The 25,276-nt window shown below is 43.5% G+C and overlaps 1 protein-coding gene across 2 annotated transcripts in view; it reads left to right on the top strand.

The window, feature by feature from the left end:
* The window catches only part of GRM5 (glutamate metabotropic receptor 5), a 315,016-nt gene that overhangs the window by 253,736 nt on the left and 36,004 nt on the right, over positions 1–25,276 (top strand). For both annotated transcript variants that reach the window (XM_077842228.1, XM_077842219.1), the window contains exons 4-6: positions 8,247–8,493; positions 12,723–12,891; positions 18,418–18,544. In XM_077842228.1, coding sequence (XP_077698354.1) covers positions 8,247–8,493; positions 12,723–12,891; positions 18,418–18,544 — 543 coding nt within the window. The remainder of the gene's footprint in view (positions 1–8,246; positions 8,494–12,722; positions 12,892–18,417; positions 18,545–25,276) is intronic.

Raw genomic sequence — 25,276 nt, 5'->3', positions numbered from 1 at the left:
GAAAATTGAATAGGTGGGTTTGTTTCCTTCTTTTTAAATTCTTCCCCTATGTGAATGTGCAAGACAGAGCAAATAAATCCTGAAAATCATGCAGCATGTAATAGAAAAGAATCATATATTTTCTATGGACATTTTAAACCAGCACATGGTATTCTACCCCAGGGGCATGGTTGTCTATTTAATAATTCTATAGGGTGGTATAAAAATAGAATTTCATAGTTGTTCTCCATTAGATTCTACTGATTGTTTAAGAGTAATTTCTATTAAATGCTACTGGTTTCATCCTCATTACCATCTACAGGAAGATCCCTACTGAGGATAGTACTTCAGTATGTGCCAAAGTGTACATTCATGTGTATGTTCCATTCGAAGAGAATGGGACTTAAGTACATGCTTGGAAGTTTTAACTGTATGCTTAAATGCTATTCTAAATGGGTATAGGTTTAAGCATCTGCTGAAGTGCTTTCTAGAATACGGGTCTAACACCCAGTTCAGCAATGCATTTAAGCGTGTGCCTTACCTTAAGTACATGCATAGTCCCACTGAGGAGAGTGGAAATATCTGTATGCTTAAAGCTCACAATGCTTGGTGAACTGGCCTCAGATCACTTTAGACTTTGTAAAAGAATTAGAGTTGCAGGCCAAGGACAGAGTCTGGATCCAGGTCAAAATTTTCCCAAAGTTTGGGAGTATTCTGATTTGGGACTTTAATGCAAACAAATCTCCATTTTTTAGTGTTTCGGTATTGTTAAAATAATCTAAAAACCAAAGTGAAGGATATAAATTTTCTCTAACTACAGAGCCTTGATGTATTGCAGACCAACAGCCACATGCTGTGGGGCAAATTTGCCCCTCTGTGGCAAGTGGAAGCAATCACATGTAAAGGAAATCCTTTCCCCAGGTACAGAAACCAGAACAGCTAATTCCCTCAGATTTCCTTTGATGATTGCTAGCCACTTCTATGAGGAGCTAAGCAGCCTCATTACAATTTATCAGGTGAACTGAGTGAGATCAAATGTGTAATGAAAGACTGGGTAATAATTCTATAAAACAGCAGCACAAAGCCCAGTAACAAGAGTTCCTACAACTCAGAGTAAAGTTATTCCGTTTTTAAGCCATCATTGGTAAAAAGGCAGTTGGAATATCATTTTAAAATAAATATTATTGCTGATGCATGTCAGATTAATTCTATCGGCCACTTTAATTAACAGTACAGTTTGTGAGCTGTTAATTTTGAGGCTGAGTAATTGTATGCATTGTAATGTAATACGCTTGTTCAATTTTCCACTTAATTTCGATTACTGTGGATTTTACATGTAATCTATCGTTACAGTTATTATGCCTATTATTTTTAATTAGGAAAAAACATTACCTCAGGAGAATGAAACAAATAATTAGCAGGTTTAAAAAAAAAAAGTTCATACTCAGTCATAGACTGAGGAAATTTGGTTTTCAGAGAAGATGAGTGCCCACCACTTCACCCAATGTTCACAGGAGCTGTGGGAGTGCAGCACCTCTGAAAATCAGGACCAGAGATGAGAGAAGGGAAAGATCTTTTAGGTCACCTTTTATCTTTTGACAGTATGAAATGGTTTTCAATGACAAAACAGTTTTATAGACATATTTTCCCCCGGTGAACTTTCGCACCACTCCTACGTTTTAGACATGATTAAGGACTGGATTGTCATCCTCTCATCCTCCTCCAGTAAGGGCCAAGCACATTGGTGCACTGCCCAACAACAGGGAAGGAACCAAACTGTGCTTCTCAGAGCCACAATCTGGCCCCTGCTTCCCCAAGGTGAATGAAATCTGAGCTAGTTCTGTTACTGGCACAGATTACTTCCCACTCTGTGCCATCTCGGGTGCTCTGACTGGTGCATTGGTGGGGTGGAGCCTTCAAAGGACAGCGTGGCGAGTGCCACTTGGCAGCAGCTACTTCCCTTCTGCACAGGCCCTGGGGATGTATATAGCCCCCTTTTGTTCCCCAGTGCAGGCACACAGCAATCCTTCATAAAGATGGTCAGGAATTTTTTAATGACATGATTTCCACGAGACGAAGCCGATTCATGGAGAACAACACATTTCACAGAAACATATTGGTTGTGATTACGCTTCTGTCAGGGAGGTTTCTCAGGTCCAGAATGGACCCCTAAGGATTAATGTGTGGTTGTAACCAGAATAGTGACTGTTTGGAAAAGATATTGTAGAGCTCATTGTTTATTCTCCCTTATGACTGCCCACATCACAGTTATTCCCATTACATATGAAATTGCTCGCGACAATTGCCCCCCGACAGCAATTCCGGGCCACCGGGCAGAAGAGTCAATGGACCCCCATGTGCGGACGCGGTCCACCTGACATTTTTGGCATTTGCTGCACCAGTGCTGGCTGGTGCCCAGCGAGCTGCTGGCTGCGCTGTTGGGCACACTCTTACAGCATGGCCAGGGCTTTCACATGCCCGCCCGGTAGGGTTGCCAACTGTCTAATCGTGCAAACCCAAAGATCCTTGCCCTGCCCCCTGCCCCACCCCTTCCCCTGAGGCCATGCCTCGTCCCACCCCTTCTCCGAGGCCACGCCCCTGCTCACTCCATCCCCCCCTCCCTCCGTCACTTGCTCTCCACCCTCACTCACATTTACCAGGCTGAAGCAGGGGATTGGGGTGCGGGGTGCAGGCTCAGGGAGGGAGTTTGGGTGTGGGAAGGGGTGAGCAGTGCAGCAATTCATGAATGATAAAGATGGCTGGAATGTAGCTGACAGTTTTGCCGATGATACGTGAGGCTGAGTAGCATCCAGTCTACTCTCTCTTGGCTGGATGAGCGCTGCCAACATGTTGTTAACACTCGGAGGTTATAAAAGAAACCCTGTAGGGTGCCTCTCAATGTGACTACGACTAAAGTAGGCCAAAGGACCAAGCTAAAAAAAAAGGAAAAAAGTTAAGCAGCCTGACATTCAGCATAGCTAATGTTTGCAAGCGTGCATAAAATGCTGATTAACGGCAAATCAGATAACGCAATGGGACACAACGGGGAATGATAAGATCTTGGAAGATAAATTAATGGATGCTGAAGGTTATTAATGTCATCTAGCCGTAAATATACTCTGGATAGGAAGACCAATGAAATTGAACAGGATATGCAAGAAGTAATTTAAAAACAATAAAGGAGAGACATGTATGAAAGATGAAACACCAGGAAGAGGGAAGCAGCAGAAAGATAAGGAATTAAGGTAAGAGATTAGTACTGTATACTAGAAGTAAAGCGATAATGACAAATAAAATCTTCAATTAATGCATTTTCCAGGGTCATTAAAATCAAGAGGTCACTAAAACACAGGAACATAGGAATTGCTCTCCAATTGGTTTCACTAATAGTTCGTTAAACATTCTTTTAATGCAGCATGAGGTTTTATCTCCCCTCCAAGACTTTTTTGTTGTTGCATTAATTGTTATATTCTCAGGGAATATTCTTGTCAGGCACATACATGCCCAAACCCTCTCTGAGGAGAGACAGTGTCAGAGCCAAGTTTTGCAATGGGGGTGGGGTGGGGGGGCCAAGAGTCATTGGTGATGCCACTTTCCATTATACCTTTTGGCTTGTTAATTTCACACCTGTTGTCATGCCTGTGTATTTCACACATGAGATCGATCATGCCTGCTGCACCCACCACAAACCTAATCTCAACCCAGTGTGGAATGGTTGACGGGGGCAGGGCTGGAAAGCAAGCCTCCTGCACATTCACCAGGCAGCAGTGGCTCCTGTCTTATGGGACTGGGCCTGACTCTCCACGCTGACCTGGTGCAAGGATAGCAGTGCCTTTCAAGTTTGGCCTGGCTGCCCCTAGGTCATGAAGGAGGGGCAGCTGGGCCAAATTTGAGTGAGTGGCATTGCAACATGGCTCAGTGAATCACAGCACAGGAGCTGGGCCCAGCCCTACGGGACAGGAGTCACCACTGCTAGGCGAGTGAAGAACAGGCTAGTTCTCCAGCACCATGTGAAAAGTCATGTCAGATACCTCCTTTTGTAATTGGACAATATACCTATGGGCTGCTGGACCGGGGTGGGTGTGGGGGGTCAACAATGGAACTAATTATGTGCTTAAAATTTAGCACGTTTGTTCTTTTTTCCCTGGATTGGGATTTTAGATTGTAAAATGTTCAGAGCAGCACCTAGCACAGTAGGGTCCCCAATTGACCTGGGGCCTCTAGACACTGCTTTAGTATAAATAAAATAATAATAATAATAACTGATTGGGATTGTGCCAGAAGATCTGATGTACTGGAAAACATGAAGATATCTGGAAATGGATGAAAAGCCAAGTTCACTATATGGGAACCTACCAGGAGGTGCGGGTTTGTGTTTGTTTTGGCTGCAGTCCTCTGGTGAGGAGCCCTCCCAATCCTTGTAAACTCCTGTCCGGCCTGCTGCCTGGCACAGGTTTTAATTCCAAAGGAGGCAGCAAAACAGATCCAGGAGCCATTACCTAGTATATTTAAAAGCTTGTTAAAAGGTGGAAGTATTGATTGAGCTGGGCAGGTTTCTTAAACAGATCCTAACTCTCTTTAAATGTGTTAGGTACTGAAGTCTTTCATGAGTCACAGGTTTGGGTTTGATGCTCATTCCTGAAATTTAGTCAGTTCATTGTTTTGACCTTTCACCACGTGGGTACAGAATCCCCTGAATAGAATGTGTCTGAGCAGAATGACCAAGTTGGCCAACTTTCAAATTTGATGTATTTATTTAACCAGAGTCAGGTTTCCTTACAAAAGTTTTCTTCATAAAGTTGAACATTCTTTCTAACAGAAAAGGATTACATTAATTTTCTGAATGAGTAACTTGTCTCTTTTGAAGGGACAGATGAGTTAACTTGTCCTCAGAACCCAGCCCACTACAGATGTGGAATGCCTCCCTCTCCCGTTAAACCGTAATCTGCCTCCATTTACACTTCTGCTCCTCACTGCTTCTCTATTGGCGTCTTCATCAGGGAGAGGGGCGGTTACTGTCCCTAAGATAAGGCAAAGAGAATGCATCAGGTTGGTGTGTGGAAGAGGAAACCCTGCAGAGATGGGACTGAAGAAAAGGAAACCCCACATTAGGGAGGTTATGAAGAGCAGAAGGCTGTTATGGTAGCCAGGAATCCCATGGAAGCCCTGGCCACACCCTCTCATCCTCAGCCATGTGGACTGCAAGAAGGAGAGACAGGCACTGTTATTTCAGCTGCACACCACTGGAGATCTACGTAGGTGAAGTGATGCTTTTGCAGGCAGCTAAGCTAGCTTCAGGGTTGCTCTGCACTTGCAGTGCAAGGGATAATCTAGGCTATCTACATGTGAGGCCTAAAACTAGTGGTTTGTGTCCTTTAACACTGTTACCAGACAAAAATTCTACGGGGTCGACTGACAGTTAGATGCTCCTTTCCAATTCCACATATCCCATTAACTTCCAGACCCACTACCAAACATAGGAAGATTCAGTTTTGAGTAACTCACAGAAGCCATAATCCTAAAAGGTTTTGAGTGTTCACAACTCCCAGAGATTTCAGCAGGAGCTGTAGCTACTACACGACCAGGTAGCAGTATGATATTAATAAGAACGCTTTGCTGACAGAATGTCAGTTTGCCAATTCCACTCAAGATTTCATTTCCATGGTAGCATCTTGGCTTGTAGTGGATTTCTCGATTCCTTACATAAAAAACATAAGAACGGCTATACTGGGTCAGACCAAAGGTCCATCTAGCTCAGTATCCTGTCTTCTGACAGTGGCCAATGCCAGGTGATTCAGAGGGAATGAACAGAACAGGTAATCATCAAGTGATCAAGCCCCTGTCGCCCATTCTCTGCTTCTGGCAAACAGAGGCTAGGGACAGCATCCCTGCCCGTTCTGGCTAATAGCCATTGATGGACCTATCCTCCATGAACTTATCTAGTTATTTTTGAATGCTTGGTTTCTCCATAAATCCGGAAACACAGAAGATGAGCTGCAGCTAGCAAGAGATGTTAAGAGTAACAAGAAGGGTTTTTTCAGGTATGTTGGCAACAAGAAGAAAGCCAAGGAAAGTGTGGGCCCCTTACTGAATGAGGGAGGCAACCTAGTGACAGAGGATGTGGAAAAAGCTAATGTACTCAATCTTTTTTTGCCTCTGTTTTCACTAACAAGGTCAGCTCCCAGACTGCTGCGCTGCGCATCACAAAATGGGGAAGAGATGGCCAGCCCTCTGTGGAGATAGAGGTGGTTAGGGACTATTTAGAAAAGCTGGACGTGCACAAGTCCATGGGGCCAGACGAGTTGCATCCGAGAGTGCTGAAGGAATTGGCGGCTGTGATTGCAGAGCCATTGGCCATTATCTTTGAAAACTCGTGGCGAACCGGGGAAGTCCCGGATGACTGGAAAAAGGCTAATGTAGTGCCAATCTTTAAGAAAGGGAAGAAGGAGGATCCTGGGAACTACAGGCCAGTCAGCCTCACCTCAGTCCCTGGAAAAATCATGGAGCAGGTCCTCAAAGAATCAATCCTGAAGCACTTGCATGAGAGGAAAGTGATCAGGAACAGCCAGCATGGATTCACCAAGGGAAGGTCATGCCTGACTAATCTAATTGCCTTTTATGATGAGATTACTGGTTCTGTGGATGAAGGGAAAGCAGTGGATGTATTGTTTCTTGACTTTAGCAAAGCTTTTGACACGGTCTCCCACAGTATTCTTGTCAGCAAGTTAAGGAAGTATGGGCTGGATGAATGCACTATAAGGTGGGTAGAAAGCTGGCTAGATTGTCGGGCTCAACGGGTAGTGATCAATGGCTCCATGTCTAGTTGGCAGCCGGTATCAAGTGGAGTGCCCCAAGGGTCGGTCCTGGGGCCGGTTTTGTTCAATATCTTCATAAATGATCTGGAGGATGGTGTGGATTGCACTCTCAGCAAATTTGCGGATGATACTAAACTGGGAGGAGTGGTAGATACGCTGGAGGGGAGGGATAGGATACAGAAGGACCTAGACAAATTGGAGGATTGGGCCAAAAGAAATCTGATGAGGTTCAATAAGGATAAGTGCAGGGTCCTGCACTTAGGATGGAAGAATCCAATGCACCGCTACAGACTAGGGACCGAATGGCTAGGCAGCAGTTCTGCGGAAAAGGACCTAGGGGTGACAGTGGACGAGAAGCTGGATATGAGTCAGCAGTGTGCCCTTGTTGCCAAGAAGGCCAATGGCATTTTGGGATGTATAAGTAGGGGCATAGCGAGCAGATCGAGGGACGTGATCATTCCCCTCTATTCGACATTGGTGAGGCCTCATCTGGAGTACTGTGTCCAGTTTTGGGCCCCACACTACAAGAAGGATGTGGATAAATTGGAGAGAGTCCAGCGAAGGGCAACAAAAATGATTAGGGGTCTAGAACACATGACTTATGAGGAGAGGCTGAGGGAGCTGGGATTGTTTAGCCTGCAGAAGAGAAGAATGAGGGGGGATTTGATAGCTGCTTTCAACTACCTGAAAGGGGGTTCCAAAGAGGATGGCTCTAGACTGTTCTCAATGGTAGCAGATGACAGAACGAGGAGTAATGGTCTCAAGTTGCAGTGGGGGAGGTTTAGATTGGATATTAGGAAAAACTTTTTCACTAAGAGGGTGGTGAAACACTGGAATGCGTTACCTAGGAGTTGGTAGAATCTCCTTCCTTAGAGGTTTTTAAGGTCAGGCTTGACAAAGCCCTGGCTGGGATGATTTAACTGGGAATCGGTCCTGCTTCAAGCAGGGGGTTGGACTAGATGACCTTCTGGGGTCCCTTCCAACCCTGATATTCTATGATTCTATGATTCTATGATACATACGGTTCCTATTACATAGGCACCCTCTGTGGCACACCAACCACAAAGGGCTGAATCAACTAGCTTTGAGGTCAGTGGAAAGAATCTCATAGACGGTGGTCACTTCCTGGGAGCCTCCAAGTATTACAGTATGTTATAATAGATACATACACACACAAAATATAGGGTGAAAGAGGGGTAACTGAAAATGAGGCTGCACAGATTCTATTGCTTCATTGAGATGGACACCAACAAGATCATGAGATGTTTAAAAGAGGACCTGTTCTCTCCACTTTTTATATATATATATATATATATATATATACTGCTTATACTGCTTAGTGTCTCTTAAGAGGGTTTTTAAATATTAATAATAGATACACAGCAAAACGTTTGAAGATTCATCATGTTTTTGTCTATGGCAATGACTAAACTTTGTGCTGTTTCCTAACAGGTCAGTTGACTCTCAAAACGCAACATGTTCAAGATTCTAAAATGGGATTCGTAATCAATGCCATATATTCTATGGCGTACGGTCTTCACAACATGCAGATGTCACTATGCCCAGGCTATGCGGGTCTCTGTGATGCCATGAAGCCTATAGATGGTCAAAAACTCCTGGATTCTCTCATGAAGACTAATTTCACTGGGGTTTCTGGGGACGTGATCTTGTTTGATGAGAATGGAGACTCACCAGGAAGGTACTGTGGATATTTATCAGAAAGTGCAATGCCAGATATGCTGCTTTGTTATTTACTCATGATTTTAATCATAACCGTAGAGGGCATCCCCAACAAGATGCTCACTCACCAAGGGAAGGGCTCCAGGTTGACTGTGCTCTTTACTCAGTGAGAGAATGTGGTTGCCAAAAAGTCCTGCCTCACTGACTGTACACTGGGTAAAGCATGGCTCTCCATGTGCAAACTAATGCATCATATAGAGGAGGAAAGGTTCTAAAGACCTCATTACTTAAAAACATAGACCTGGTTTCTGTGATCTTTCAGCCTAGTGATAGACAAATTATTAAATCTAGCTCTATTTATAAAGATTGGGCAACATTTTCTTTTCAGATATGAAGAAGAAGCCTTTTTAGCAAGGTCTACCTCTATTTCCTAGCTTCTGCTTTGTCTTCTAGCTGGACTGGTCCCTAGTTCTTTCAGGACTCCAGCAACTGTAGTTAGCAATAGTAGGAGAAAGAATCAGAACTCATCCCCACCTCTTCCCTGTCTTAAATATCTGCATTAGGGTTGCCAACTTTCTAATTCCAGAAAACCGAACACCCTTACCCCGCCCACTGCCCTGCCCCTTCCCTCAGGCCCTGTCCCGCACCTTCCCAAGGCCCCACCCCCTGCTCACTCCATCCACCCTCCCTCAGGGACGGAGAGGGATGCAGAGATGGGGGATGGCGATGCATGGGGGTTGGGACGGGGAGGGATGCAGTGACAGGGGGATGGGAGTGCAGAGGGTAGGATGGGGAGGGATGCAGTGAGAGGCATGGGGGTGCAGTGAGGGGGAGGGTGCTCGGGGGGGTTGGGACAGGGAGGGATGCAGTGACAGGGGGATCTAAATTGGTGTTACGGTTGTTACTGTTGTGCCTCAGTGTCCTTGTGTTCATAGAAATAACACAAATACACTTCATGCCCCAGAGAGCTCAAGATTTTGACAATACACAACAAATGCTCGATCCTGCAAGATGCTGGGCATTCTAGGCTGGAACTAGCAAAGCCCTTAAGCATATGCTTAACTTAAAGCACACAGGTAGGCTCATGGAGGATTTAAATCCATTTGTTTAGGAGAACACTTGGAGAAAACAAAGTAACATGTAAGGAATTGTCTTTCATAAGAAGAAAATTATTAGCTAGTCAATATTATGGAAACTCTAAAGAAGGAATTGAAAAGCCAAGTAAAGAGGGCATTAGTGTTCACACTGGACTTCAGCAACAGGATAACTGCAATTACCACCTTCACCATGCCAATTCGTATGTTCTGAAACTGAGTTTGCAATAAGTATTTTGCCCTGTGCATTGGACAATGCTGGAAACTTACATTAGTGTCTGGTCCCTGGCTCCGGAAAGCACCTTACGGTCCCCACAGCATTGTCTCAAGCTAGTTTCAATGTAGCAGTAGCTACTGAACAACCAAGGTAGGTAAAGGACTTCATAGCACTGGGAATTTCTGCCAGTCCAATTCTGAGAACAGGACTTCTGCGAGATATAGAATGAAAAGGGCAATAGTTCACTATATTTTATTAGGAGTTCCCTTCCATTTTTTCCAATGTGATGTTTGCACAGAGTTCTTTTGTAACTACTTCAGGTTTCATTGTCTTTGGCTCCAGAAGACTGTGAAATATTGGCATTAAAGTTTGTCCTTCTGAATGGTGATCCTCATAAAACAGTATTATAAGGAGTGTTACAATATTCTAAGGAAGCTAAGTATGGATCCCATAGGTACTTCTGGGACAGCTATTTTTTTAAATCCCCAAAAGGTTGTCTTTTGCCACTTATCTCAGTGCCAGGCTGTACCATCATCAGGCAACATTCTGAGTGGAGCATTTAATTGTGGGGGAGTGGCTTTGATTAGCTGTGATAACGTGCCCATGAATCTCTCTGAAAGACCTATTTGTTTTGGGGTCTTTCCATTTCTACAGGTGATCCCCCTTTCTAGTTGAGCTCCTTCATCATTGTGTATGTGTCTTACATAGTCATACAATGACACATTGTGTATGTGTCATTCAAACCAACCTAGCATTTCTTCTTGCTTAATTTAAGGTTTGTTTTGTTGCCACACTGCACATGACTAGACAATCTTTTGTTGAAGTGGTGATCATTTTTTGCCCAAAAGAGCAAGGAAAATAAATATGACCCAGACCCACTAAAACAGTGGTTCTCAAAGCCGGTCCACCGCTTGTTCAGGGAAAGCCCCTGGTGTGCCGGACCGGTTTGTTTACCTGTCGCGTCCGCAGGTTAGGCCGATCGCGGCTCCCTTGGCCTGCGCCACTTCCCACAGCCCCCATTGGCCTGGAGCAGCGAACCGCGGCCAGTGGGAGCCATGATCGGCCGAACCTGCGGACGCGGCATGTAAACAAACTGGTATGGCGTACCAGGGGGTTTCCCTGAACAAGCAGTGGACCGGCTTTGAGAACCACTGCACTAAAATACAACTCTTCTTCCTGGCTGTGTGGTGGATTAATTGTTTCTTCTGGGCTATAGTGTTAAACCAGCTTCTGATATCACTCAATAACACTTAATCTTACCATCAGCTTTTACTTTCTTTCTCGGTGGCACAGGACTTGATATAGTGCTTGTAGCTCTGCCACTGACCGACTGTGTGACCTTGGTCAAGTCTCTTCATCTCCCAGCCTCAGTTTCTCCATCTGTAAAACAGACATAATGATATCTTCCTTTAAAATACTTTGAGATCTGTGGATGAAAACTGCTGCGTAAATGTTTTGTTTATGATGTAATTGTTATGCTTTTGGGGGCACACTGGGAGCTATATCAGTGTGATGTACTATAACCCCACTGAGTCCCTGTGTGTTAAGCACTTCATCAAAACATTTTTATCTTGCTTAATAGACCTTTAAACTAATGCAGGTGACTCACCAACCTCTGCACACAGGGAACTCCATGTTACGCTTTGAGTAATATCTGTCCTTTTGTAAACATGACAGAGTGGCTTGGCTTTGTGGCCTCATTTTTTGCCCACTGTCTGCAACAATTTTAATTATCAATTTAAGCACTTAATAGTCACTAATTTTTTTATAAATGCTTGCAGTGACTATGTTGCACCTAACTTCACTATCTATTTTGAAATTAATTGAGCATTTGCTTTCATAGTCATGCACTGATGTCTTGTGCAATCTTCTTCTGTACAATTAAGATACTCAGTAAGGGAGAGGTTGTTAGCATAACCTTAAAAAACCGCACTACTCTCCAAGTATGTTGTTGCCACTAAGTGAACCCTAAAATTACTAGGTTAGCAGGAGGGATGATTCAGTTATTAGGGTGCCATTCAGGGACTTAAAAGTCTTGGGTTCAAGTCTCAGCTATCCCAAAGGCTTCCTGTGTGACCTTGGGAAAGCCGCTTTGTGCCTCAGTTCATCTTTAAAAGGGGCTAACAGTACTTCCCTACTTCACCTGGGTGTTGCGAGGACACATACACTGAAGACTGTCAATCACTCAGACAGTACAGTAATGGGAACCATAGAAGAACCCCAGATAGAGCTCACAGAGATTAGAGAACAACATTTTTCCTTTTTTATTGTTTCATTTAGTGCTGTGATTCTCAAAGTCAGTCCGCCGCTTGTTCAGGGAAAGCCCGTGGCGCACTGGACCTGTTTGTTTACCTGCTGCGTCCGCAGGTTCAGCCGATCGTGGCTCCCACTGGCCGCGGTTCGCTGCTCCAGGCCAATGGGGTCTGTGGTAAGGGCGGCCAGCGTGTCCCTTGGCCCGCGCCGCTTCCCACAGCCCCCATTGGCCTGGAGTGGCGAACCGCGGCCAGTGGGAGCCGCGATCGGCCGAACCTGTGGATGCGGCAGGTAAACAAACCAGTCCGACGAGCCAGGGGCTTTCCCTGAACAAGCGGCAGACCGGCTTTGAGAACCACTGAATTAGTGCATTTGGCAGTACTTTGTGTCTAGTCAGTTTCACTGTTTCCCCTGCTTTGTGTCAGTCAGTTTCTCCCATACTCTATAGGGATCTTTCACACAGCAACAGGGGAGAGAAAAACTTTGTTTTAAAAATGATAGGACAATATGCTTATATAACTACAACAATAGGCAGGGGAGACTCAGTGGTCCATGTAGCACTAGAAAATACTTTTAACTCTTTTTTAATTAATTAGATTTTGATTTGATAGTGCTCCTTTAAATCGAAAAGATTTAGTGACTGTATCCTAAACTCAACTGTTTGTTCATTTTGTGTTTCGCAAGGTATGAGATTATGAATTTTAAGCAAATGGGGAAGGATTACTTTGACTATATTAATGTTGGAAGTTGGGATAATGGTGAATTGAAGATGGATGACGATGAAATATGGTCAAAGAAAAATACTGTCATCAGATCGGTCTGCAGTGAACCATGTGAAAAAGGCCAGATAAAGGTAAATAGGGTGCTTTTTTATTGTATTGATGTATTATTTGCATAGTTGTGAAATGTTACCCAGAATGTTTGTCAAAATTTTCAACCATAAGAACCTAAAGTTAAGACCTTAAACCAGTTTTGGCACCTTAATAAAAAGTGCAAAAAGTTGTTTATGTGATTACTGCTTCTTGCTACTCTTTTCATAATTGTCTCATTCTTTTCTTGTGCTCCCCTATTGTCTGTCTGTATCCATCTGTTGCCTCCTGTTTTATACTTAGATTGTAAATTCTTTGGGCAGGAACCATCCTTTTGTTCTGTGTTTTTGTACAGTGCCTAGCACAATGGGGTCTCAATCCCTGATTGGGGCCTAAAGGACCAGCCCAAAGCAAATAAACTCATAATAATTATCATCATTTAGGTGCTAAAATCTGGATTTAGGAATATAACTTTTAGTTACGCAATTTTGAAATTTCTAGCCTTAGCTCTTAAGAGCCCTTAATTTCTTCTTATTAACAATAATACAGTAAACACAGGAAAAATCTTTCATTTATTATTAATAATATGTTTAAAGGAGAATCTCATGAAAAGGTAAGTAACTTGCTGGATTTGCTAAAATCACAACTTTGTTTTGCTTTAATTCCTTTTTTCATTAGCGGTCTGCAGTCTGCAAGTTGTGTTAGTCTATAATTAAGGGGGCAAAGGGACGCCCCCTGAACGAGAAGATGCAATGGCACAATTTGACATCTGTTTGAAAAGAGCACAGGAATGTGGACATGATTCTGCTCTCAGTGAAAGTGATGCGAATCAGGAGTAACTCACTGAAGCAAAAAGAGATAGCAATGTGTGATCCGGATCAGGCCATAGTCTGCAATAACAATAAGTGTTCATGGGGGTTAAACTTAGTGATCTAGCTTCAAAACAAGCAATATGTGTGGCAAACAGTGTCATTGTACTAGAGATAGGCCCAGGACACAAGTTTTGGAGCTGGGTCTAAACCTTCTGAAATTTCAGGCATGTTTGGATCCAGGATTTGGTTAGTGCCAGACTCTACTCTTCACCGTGGATCCTAATTCAGGAAAGCACTTAAGAACGTGTTTAAAGTTAAATGTTCTGCATCAGGACCCATATCTGTAATCCTCTTTCTTCTTACATTTGATTGTTGAGTATAAATCCCAAATTTTCTTTCATGGACAAAAGTCCATGTACTAAAACAGGGGATGAGGCCTGGCTCCATTGAATGAAGTCAACAGAAGTTTTACCATTGACTTCAGTGGAGTCAGGATTTCACCCAGGGAATCTAGATGCACACAAAGCAACAGTGTCCCATTATACAGCAGCATCCAGCATGTCCCTTCCTGTATGGCCTTATGCAAACCAAATACAGTACAACCCAGAAAACCTGAAATATTCTGGAGACATCAAAACTCTTCGAATAATCACAAGAACGACCAGCAGGAGAGTGGCTTGGGGGAAGTAACTGCAGTTGAAAAAAGGAGATTTAGTTAAATAGGGCTGGATAAATTGCGGGAGGGGTTACAGTGCAATCAACTGCAACTGACAGCAGTTGGATGTTAAAAACCAACTTTCCACACAAACTTCCTCGTGGCTGGACTTTACAAAAACTAGACAAGCCATTTACAACACACACTTTGCTTCTCTACAAAAGAAAAAGGACGCTAAACTATCTAAACTACTACATGCCACAAGAGGCCACAGCAATGGTTCCCTTAACCCACCCAGCAATATTGTCAATCTATCCAACTATTCTCTTAGCCCAGCAGAAGAATCTGTCCTATCTCGGGGCCTCTCCTTCTGCCCCTCCACCCCCACGAACATGATACAGTTCTGTGGTGACCTAGAATCCTATTTTCGACGTCTGCGACTTAAGGAATATTTCCAACACACCTCTGAACAACATCCTAATCCACAGAGACCTTCCTACCAACACTACAAAAAGAAGGATTCTGGGTGGACTCCTCCTGAAGATCGAAACAACAGACTGGACTTCTACATAGAGTGCTTCCGCCGACGTGCACAGGCTGAAATTGTGGAAAAGCAGCATCACTTGCCCCATAACCTCAGCCGTGCGGAACACAATGCCATCCACAGCCTCAGAAACAACTCTGACATCATAATCAAAAAGGCTGACAAAGGAGGTGCTGTCGTCATCATGACTAGGTCGGAATATGAACAAGAGGCTGCTAGGCAGCTCTCCAACACCACTTTCTACAAGCCATTACCCTCTGATCCCACTGAGGGTTACCAAAAGAAACTACAGCATTTGCTCAAGAAACTCCCTGAAAAAGCACAAGAACAAATCCGCACAGACACACCCCTGGAACCCCGACCTGGGGCATTCTATCTGCTACCCAAGATCCATAAACCTGGAAATCCTGGACGCCCCATCATCATCAGGCATTGGCACCCTGACAGCAGGATTGTCTGGCTATGTAGACTCCCTCCTCAGGTCCTACGCTACCAGCACTCCCAGCTATCTTCGAGACACCACTGACTTCCTGAGGAAACTACAATCCATTGGTGATCTTCCAGAAAACACCATCCTGGCCACTATGGATGTAGAAGCCCTCTACACCAACATTCCACACAAAGATGGACTACAAGCCGTCAGGAGCACTATCCACGATAATGTCACGGCAAACCTGGTGGCTGAACTTTGTGACTTTGTCCTCACCCATAACTATTTCACATTTGGGGACAATGTATGCCTTCAAATCAGCGGCACTGCTATGGGTACCCGCATGGCCCCACAGTATGTCAACATTTTTATGGCTGACTTAGAACAACGCTTCCTCAGCTCTCATCCCCTAATGCCCCTACTCTACTTGCACTACATTGATGACATCTTCATCATCTGGACCCATGGAAAAGAAGCCCTTGAGGAATTCTACCATGATTTCAACAATTTCCATCCCACCATCAACCTCAACCTGTACCAGTCCACACAAAAGATCCACTTCCTGGACACTACGGTGCTAATAAGCGATGGTCACATAAACACCACCCTATACCGGAAACCTACTGACCGCTATTCCTACCTACATGCCTCCAGCGTTCACCCAGACCACACCACACGATCCATCATCTACAGCCAAGCTCTGCGATACAACCGCATTTGCTCCAACCCCTCAGACAGAGACAAACACCTACAAGATCTCTATCAAGCATTCTTACAACTACAATACCCACCTGCTGAAGTGAAGAAACAAGTTGACAGAGCCAGAAGAGTTCCCAGAAGTGACCTACTACAGGACAGGCCCAACAAAGATAATAACAGAACGCCACTAGCTGTCACCTTCAGCCCCCAACTAAAACCTCTCCAATGCATCATCAAGGATCTACAACCTATCCTGAAGGACGACCCATCACTCTCACAAATCTTGGGAGACAGGCCAGTCCTTGCTTACAGACAGCCCCCCAACCTGAAGCAAATACTCACCAGCAACCACACACCACGCAACAGAACCACTAACCCAGGAACCTATCCTTGCAACAAAGCCCGTTGCCAACTGTGTCCACATATCTATTCAGGGGACACCATCATAGGGCCTAATCACATCAGCCACACTATCAGAGGCTCGTTCACCTGCACATCTACCAATGTGATATATGCCATCATGTGCCAGCAATGCCCCTCTGCCATGTACATTGGTCAAACTGGACATTCTCTACGTAAAAGAATAAATGGACACAAATCAGATGTCAAGAATTATAACATTCATAAACCAGTCGGAGAACACTTCAGTCTCTCTGGTCACTCGATTTCAGACCTAAAGGTCACAATATTAGAACTAAAAGACTTCAAAAACAATGAGAGACTGCTGAATTGGAATTAATTTGCAAACTGGATACAATTAACTTAGGCTTGAATAGAGACTGGAAGTGGATGTGTCATTTCACAAAGTAAAACTATTTCCCCATGTTTATTTCCCCCACCCCCCACTGCTCCTCGGACGTTCCTGTTAACTGCTGGAAATGGCCCACCTAGATTATCACTACAAAAGGTTTTCTCTCCCCTTCCCCGCTCTCCTGCTGGTAATAGCTCATCTTAAGTGATCACTCTCCTTACAGTGTGTATGATAACACCCATTTTTTCATGTTCTGTGTGTATATAAAACTCCTGACTGTATTTTCCACTGAATGCATCCAATGAAGTGAGCTGTAGCTCACGAAAGCTTATGCTCAAATAAATTGGTTAGTCTCTAAGGTGCCACTAGTACTCCTTTTCTTTTGCCAATACAGACTAACACGGCTGCTACTCTAAAAAGAAATGGACAGTGAAGCAGCTGAAAAGTCCATTTAACAAACACATCCAACAGGGGGTTTGATCCTGAGGTTTGCGAAGAGATTCTTACTCACTCCTGTGGGAGTTGTGGGTATTCCCAACCCTTCACAATCAAAGGAAATTTTTTGGAAATCTTCCCATCTGTTTTCTCATTTACTTATTTCTTCAGGTGATTTTGCCCTTTAAGAATCTTATGTAAACAATCACCTCTCTTTGCAAGCTCGCTCAAAGCCATTGAAGGAGATTTATTTCCCAGGTTTCTGCGCTATACAACAGCCTTTCAGGACTTTGGTTGACTGTGCTCCTTTGCATTTGATTAAAATCCCAATCCGTGACGTTTGCTTGTGAAACCACGTTCTGAACTGATTCCTACAAAGGCGAGACAAGTCAGCCGAATGTTGTAGTTGGTAGCATTGTTTAAAAATGGATAGAATGTGATAAACACCGACACAGAGAATACTTCATCGCAAAGAGGAAAGGCCTTCTCGTCGCCCTTGGCAGATCACCAGGGGTCACAGATGTGTTCAGTGCCCAAGAGAAGATACATGGGGATTTGGGGAAATTCACATTTGAATTGCCACGGTGCAGTAGGATGTAACATGTTGAATGGAAAGAGGTGAAAATCAGTGCTGAATGTTAAAATGGACACACATTACATTCTCCTTATTAAAAGTTAATTTAAAACGTAGCTGATCTGAATTGGTTTGGAAAAGGGACATAAAACCTGAATTTTCTCAGACTATCACAAACTGATGAAAACTGAGCCCTATCCCAGCCCAATCCTTAGGGAAGCAAAGCTGGTTTCCCACTTTTTCATGCTACATTTGGACTAGAACTGGGTGAATTGCTGTATCTACAGTGAACAATATTATTCCCCCTTTTCTGTGTGTAAATGATCACTGAAGAGATTTAGATCTTTACAACTTTGTTTGCTTGACAAACGATTTATCTGACCCTATTTCAGCCTATAAGATGGTTGCAAACTGTCCTCAGTGATTGTTTCTCCCGATGCCCATGAGTCACAGTTCATGCTGTGTAAATGATCATCCAGTTCTAATCAGAAGGATTTATAATGGTAAGAATAATATTAGCAAAAGGGGCTTCCTCAAAAGAACGGGCTCATCTCTATTAGAAACAGTGAGTAAAAAAGGGACTTTGAAAATCAAATAAGGAACCTCAGCAGCATTAAAGAAGATCGATTAAAAAAACAAATCTAATTGCACTGTTAAATATTCATCTCAGGTGATCCGTAAAGGAGAAGTCAGCTGCTGCTGGACCTGTACACCTTGTAAAGAGAACGAGTTTGTCTCTGATGAATACACATGCAAGGCGTGCCAGCTGGGCTCCTGGCCCACCTATGACCTTACAGGTAACTGACTTATTGTTGTGTTTAAAACCCAGCAAAAGTCGATGGAAATGTTCATACACTTCATACATGAGTTGGGGACATAGATGCACTACAAAACTAAATATTAGGGGTCTTTAGATTTTGTTTTCCATCCAAATTCTAGCCAGTTGAGAGACCCTCTGGACAACTTCCTGTGCAGATTACTCCTCCCAAAAACACAACTAATCCAAGAAGCATCAAAATTTGTAATAGCCTTGGGTACACCAGGCAGTCTAAGCTAAAACACTGGAATGTTGTCCTCCCGGCTCTGGATAATGTGCCTCTGTGTTTCCGTGCAAGGAAGTCTGCGGAATATCTGTTAGCAGATTTTGAGACCATGGTGTGTGGCCTCAACACTGATACTGCCCGGGTTTTCTCTTAGCTGCCTAATGATAGCGCTAGTAGTCAACTATTTTTATTACCTTAACACCTACAAATGTCAGCCATGGATCGGGTTCTCATTAGCTGGGCTGCGTACAAACAGGCAGCAAAAGGCAGTCCCTGCCCCAAAGCGTGTGGAATCTTGGTTCATGACAAGATGGACAAAACAAATGGGTGGGGTGTGGAGAAGGGAGAATGAGATGATAATGGAGAGAGAGTGTGTGTGTGTGCACTGAAGAGCCAGCCAGAATTTGGCATTTAGGATATAGAGGTGATATTGATGTTGTTAGACTAAATATTTCTCTTGCTGTGTAGGAAAGCTATAGTATTCTAATGTGTGCACCACTGAGGTATCTATTTACCATATACACAATTTTAAAGAAAGTAGCTTTTTTTTACCATTTTCATGCTTACTGCTTCATATCAATACACGCACTGCTGCATTGTTATAGATCATTCTTCTGCTTGATTAATTCCATTTAATGTCCTCACTGTTGCTGAAACTGACAGATGTACGTATAAAAGCACCTGTGGGCTTCTGTGACAAACAGTGTGATCTGACCCCTGTTCTTTAGCGCTGTATTAAAAACCAGCTTCTGAAAAATGCTTTTCTGGGGGATCTGTAGGGTGGATGGAGCAATAATGTTTTATAATCATAGCTAAGGTCACCAGCATTTCTAGCTTGTAAAGAAAATGCATTTCAGTCTAGCCTTGTTTTTAACATAACCTTTTGGGTGGGGGAGGAGAGAGAGAGAGAGAATATTTTGTATTCTGGCAGAAAATTTCCTTCAGTTTTACAAAGCACACACTAGTCTCCTTGAAATGCCCTTATGTTTGCTATTGCAGCAACCTTTGCCTCCTCACTGCAAGATAAAGCTGTGTCATAGGTAATAATGACAGCTTCACAAAGCTTCATTCATAAAAAGCTGATTGGAAAAAGTCTTTCTTCCACTATCTCCTTCAGATGAGAGGCTTGATGCTGTGCCTTCCTGGAAATATATCAACTCCACACCTGAAAAGGATGGCATCTCACTGTTTGCCACACCTGTAGCATCTCATTATTTGCCAGGCATTGGAGCACTGATGAAATCTCCCCTGGCTCATTCGACAAAATGTAGCTCCATCTTTCCTCTGCTCAATGGCCAGGATTGGTTTTATGCCACAGACTTGATTAAATGTAATGGGGAGGAGCTGGGAGGTTGCCAGTGGGGAGAAATTGAGCTTGGTGTATCTCTTTGCTCATATGTTTGTAGGACATCAGAACACAAATGTGTTTTAAGAAGGAAGGCAGAACAAATGGTGGAAAACTATTGTCAGAAATAGAAAATGAGGATTAAGACTTGAAGGAAAAGTTTAAAGCCCAAATGTATTGGCGGGAGGGGGAAGAATTTCTGTTGATAAAAGCAGTCACTGGAAAGTACCTCTGACACCATCTAAGAGTAAACACCAGAGGCCAGGAAAACAGTTATATGTGGCCAAAATTTTAACTAGGGGATCCCTCAAAACTTTTCAGCCATATATGCAACATTCCCTGGGTAAAATACTTCTCATCCCCTTAGACAATTCTTGCTTTCCCTTCCCAAAACCCATCAGTTCCATATTCTTCCCACTCCCAAATCCATCTATCTTTCCATCTCCTCCCCGCCTGATGTCTCACGAACGCCTGCACCCCTTCCTCCCCAGTACCTCCTCTTGGGGGCTCCTTTGCATGGCAGCTGTGGTGGTGGTGGTTTTTCCTGTGGTAATAATAGTGGCTAGCAGGATGCCCTGAAGTCTCTGATAGTAGGGTGGTTGTTTGGGTGATAATGGGACTATGCTGGTAGTGGCCTGGGTTGGATGATGGGCAGCCCTGGCTTCTTAATTGGCAGATGTCCTCTGATTGCTGGAGGTCTCCCCTGTGTAGGGTTAGGGAAACAGGTGCCCCTTGGCTGGTGTGTGGGGAAAGAAAGCTCTGGGCTTCATTCCATTGGGGCCAGGCAGGAAGGCACCGGTGGGGGAGAAAGAAGTCTGGGTGCTGTGACTACAGGACTTCCACTCTACATCAGAAGCTTTGCCCCACCTTCTCTTGCCCAGCCCTAGTGCAGCTGGAGGAGGTTGAGAAGACTGTGTGGAGCATCGCCTGTGCTCATTTAGAGGCACTAGTGGGTGACTCAAGAAGGGAGCTTGAGATATTTTAAAAGAGACTGACTTTCGGAAAGCTTTGAGCACTCACCCTCTGAAAGTCAGGCCCTTTTAAAATGTCTCAAACTGGGCATCTAACAATGGAAGCACCCAAAATCACTAGTCACATTTGGAAAATGTAGGCCTTACTGAAGAAAAGGAAGAGCTAAGTAAGCAGTTCCACAGGAAAGACAGAGATGGATACTTTTCAAATTTGCAGTAGGACTCTTCATTAAATGTTATATGAATAGCATCCATGGTTATTCAGGGTGGCTCTCTTCCCCCATATAAAGGTTTATGAGACTATTACAGCCTTTAAGCTAACACAGCTGAGTCTTTCAGCTCAAGCAATAATAGCTCATGGGTTTAGATCCAGAGGTCCCTCATTTAATGACCCACCCAAGGGTATTGTCTGCATTAACTCTACAGTGGTGGAAGGAGAGAATCCAAACATTTTCAGACAGAACCAAGGGGATTCTCTTAACAGGCCGGATCCAAACCCCAGTAAAATGAATGGGAGTCCTTCCAGGGACTGCAGTGGAATTTGAATCAGAAACAATATCCCACTGATTCCCCAGATGATCACATTGTTTTTGAAGGCACAGCCTTCTGTGTCCAAAAAGGAAGAGTGGGCTCAGGAATAAAGTTTCATATTCGTGTTGTTTGAAATTCCAGTGCTGCCTTGGTGTATCTTGGAGATAGCCTGTTCCAGCTGACTCCTCTTTTTTGTTTCCTTTTCCTTAATGGCTGATTTCAAACCTTTTTTGGGGGGTGAGGGTGGGGGAATAAGTCACACTTTGTGTGACTTGTGACACTGCACAAGAGTGATAGCAACAAAGTTTTAGCAGCAGCTACTTTGGGGGCAGAAACAGAGGGTAGATACTATTAATATCAGCAACATTTGGTTCTTCTTCCTAATGTATTCTGCATGTGCTGGCTATTTGATTGTCTTAGCTGGTTTCAGATGAGATTAGGAGGGAAGATATTTCACAGTTCATTGAAATGTTTTCATTTTCTTTTTTCTTTCTTTGTTTGGACGGCTGTTTGTACACAAAGACTGAATATCAGAAATAGATTTCTTTTTTCATCACAGTTACAAGAAATGTTTTCATTTGATGTGGCAAAATAAAGCAAGGACATTATTACAACTGTGGCCCAGTCTTGTGGTCTGATGGTCATATTGGACAGATGTAGCCAGATTATGGCCCTGTTCTGAGCCCCTAGCTGTCAGGGACTAGGTTTGCATATGGAGACTGCATTCTAACCCTGGAGAGGCAGAGACTGGGAAAATCTGCTTCACCCTTAGGCAGCCCATTTGATTACCATTTGCAGTAGCAGTGAAAGGCTGCAAAGGGTGTTGCATTCATTCCTCTTTGTCTGGGGGCAGGTGAGTAGGAGCCCGGGATACTTCATGAAAACTGGGCTTGGAGTTAATAGTGTGGATAAAAAACAGGAAGAGCCCAACCCCAGAAAACCAGTTAACAGGCATTTGCAGTTCACTTTCCATAGAAAGAGCTTGACAATTCCATGCTGTATTCCATACAAAGCATTCTGTCAGTGAGAGCCCAGGATCAAAACTGATCTAATTTTGTAAGTACTGAACAAGATGACTCCTTCCTTTGTTCTATGTACAGTTGCTCTCTCTCTCTCTCTCTTGCTCTCTCACTGAGAAGATCAACAGAAAGTGACCAGTTCCCAGGAAGCAATCACTGCTCAGTCTTGGTTTCTGGCACAGTTTGTATGACAGCTTATGAAAAGCACAGACCAGGGTTGAGTTACATTGGCAAGTCTCTACGGATGCTTTGAGATGCTGATTGCCTGCTCCTGCCAGGTGCTGAGCACCCTCAACTCCTACCGAAATAACTGGGAGATGATATGCAAAGCACCTGGTAGGATCAGACCCTAGCTGCTAAAATCATGCATGCACACACATACACAAGAACTATGTCACAACTGTAGCTCTCCTCTATGCTTCTTATGGCATCATGAGTAAAAATAAAGACACTGCAGTCAGGAATTAGCTGACAGTTCTGGTGATAATGCGCACGGCAGAACAGGATCTACTCATGTCTCATATTGACTCTGCCACTATAATGACATTAAAAACTTGCTTTTGTCTGTAATTTGAACAGCTGTAACTCAGACATACAAGGATCAGGTACAGGGAGAGTGCAATTTTACACAATTGCTTTTATGACTCCAAACATTCCACGGTATAGAACATTTATTGCTTTCATCATAACTTATTGTTTTCTTCTTTCTTTGCAAAATTAGATTTGCATAAATTATGCTTTTGCCAGGCTTTGCGGGAAGAAAGAATGAGTGAAGGGATGAATCAAGGCATAGAGCAGTTATATTGTGTGTGGGATCATTGGATGGAGAGGGTTTTTTTCTCCCCTTTCCAGCTGAGGAGAGCTGCTGTGTCTTAGTTGTTCAAGATAGTTTGTATTTAGTGAGGAGAGATTGTAGTGAAGGTGTTGGCCTTGAACTCAGAAGATCTGGGTTTAATTCCTGGCTTTGCGAAGTGATTTTCACTGGAATTGATCCAAAAGTCATTAAAGTCAATGACGGTTTTTCTACTGACTTCAGTGAGCTTTGGGAAAGGCTCTTAAATCTCTGTGCCTGAGTTTTCCATCTGTAAAATGAGGTTAACAACATTTCCTTTCTCTCGCCCTTAGTCTACGTCCACACTGCCCTACAGTTCGGACTATGGGGTGTGAATAACAGTATGCACCAAAATGCTCTGCTGTAACTCCCCCGTGTGGACCCTGCAGGTGCAAACTAAAAGATTCCTAGTTTGCGATAATGTAATCCTATTTGAAGACGGCGCCTGCAGCATCCACACTGGAGGAGTTCAGAGCAGCACATTGGCACTCACTGCTATAGACACCCCCACAGTCCAAACTGTGGGACAATGCAGATAAACCCTTAGTTTATCTTATTCATTTAGATTATAACGTCATCAGAGTAGGTCTATGTATTCATACATTGCCTAGCACGATAGGGCCTCTAGGGTTTCAAAGGAATCCAGAGAAATAAATAAAATAAACAACATGATCATGATCAGATCCCAAGGGTGAATACTACCCTTTTCTCACTGCTGAAGAAATTGTTCAGTGATACAGAAGATCACAAATGAATGTAATTTGTAACACTGTAGAGAGGGTGCTCCAGATAAAGTCATCTATATTTTTCACAAAATGTAGCTGTTTCCAGTCAACATGTGAGCTTGCCTGTAATTTGTAGTTTTCATATCTCAGAGACTGAGAGACATTTTTATGGGATAGAATATCCTGCATATCAGAGTACTGTGCACACAACTTAGTGTATATAAATGTTGCAGTGTGTTGGTGCGAACATATTTTTCCCTTACAAGTCAAAGAGCAATAGAGGGGAAATTCTTGTCTGTCAACATATCAATTTATTTCTGAGGTGCTCATCCCCTTGGCTTGTAGGCAGCTAAATTTCTAGCTTCAGATATACTCATGCAGCTTTATTCCACCTTTGTACCACCCATCATCCAACCCTAGGGCGAGCCTGGGGCCAGTTTGCTCTCCGTACAACATAGTGCACCCTCCAGACAGTGCTAAACTGTCCCAGCTGCTAAAAGCTTTTCCACCAACCTGAGATTGTCCCCAGTGCACCCTAGGGGGCAGGCGAGAGGGCTGTTGTATCTATACCACCTGCGAATGCCCTTATGGCTGAGGATTCCCTAGCCAACCAATCAAGCAAGCTTTCCAGATGTTTCGCCCTGCCAATGAGGTGCAAGTAGGTGGAAGGTGTGTCCAGGCATACATCTGGTGGAGCAGAATTGGGCTCCTTTATGTATAATGCATTTTTCAGTATTGACATTAGTTTAATCTTGGCCACTAAATCTATCATAGTGTTCAAAATCTTTTTTCCCTTTTCCTTCTTTTACTTTATGTAATCCTTTCCTTCAAAGTGCCATCCACAGAAACAATTACCTGCAAATGTGTGCATACGATAACTTTACTGATCATCATTTCATAAACAACATTCAGCCTTTAAACTTAATTGAGGAATAAATCATTGGATATAGTTTAGCATCCTCCAAATAAAATGAAGGAGAATAAATAGCCTGAGTTTTCATCTCTTTGTGGGAATTTTATTAAGGGAATCTAAAAAAGAGTAATAAACCTTGAAAGGCGTGAA

The sequence above is a fragment of the Eretmochelys imbricata genome, chromosome 1 (genome assembly GCF_965152235.1).
Source record: "Eretmochelys imbricata isolate rEreImb1 chromosome 1, rEreImb1.hap1, whole genome shotgun sequence".
NCBI lineage: Eukaryota > Metazoa > Chordata > Testudines > Cheloniidae > Eretmochelys > Eretmochelys imbricata.
This window is presented reverse-complemented; position numbering and strand designations above follow the sequence as displayed.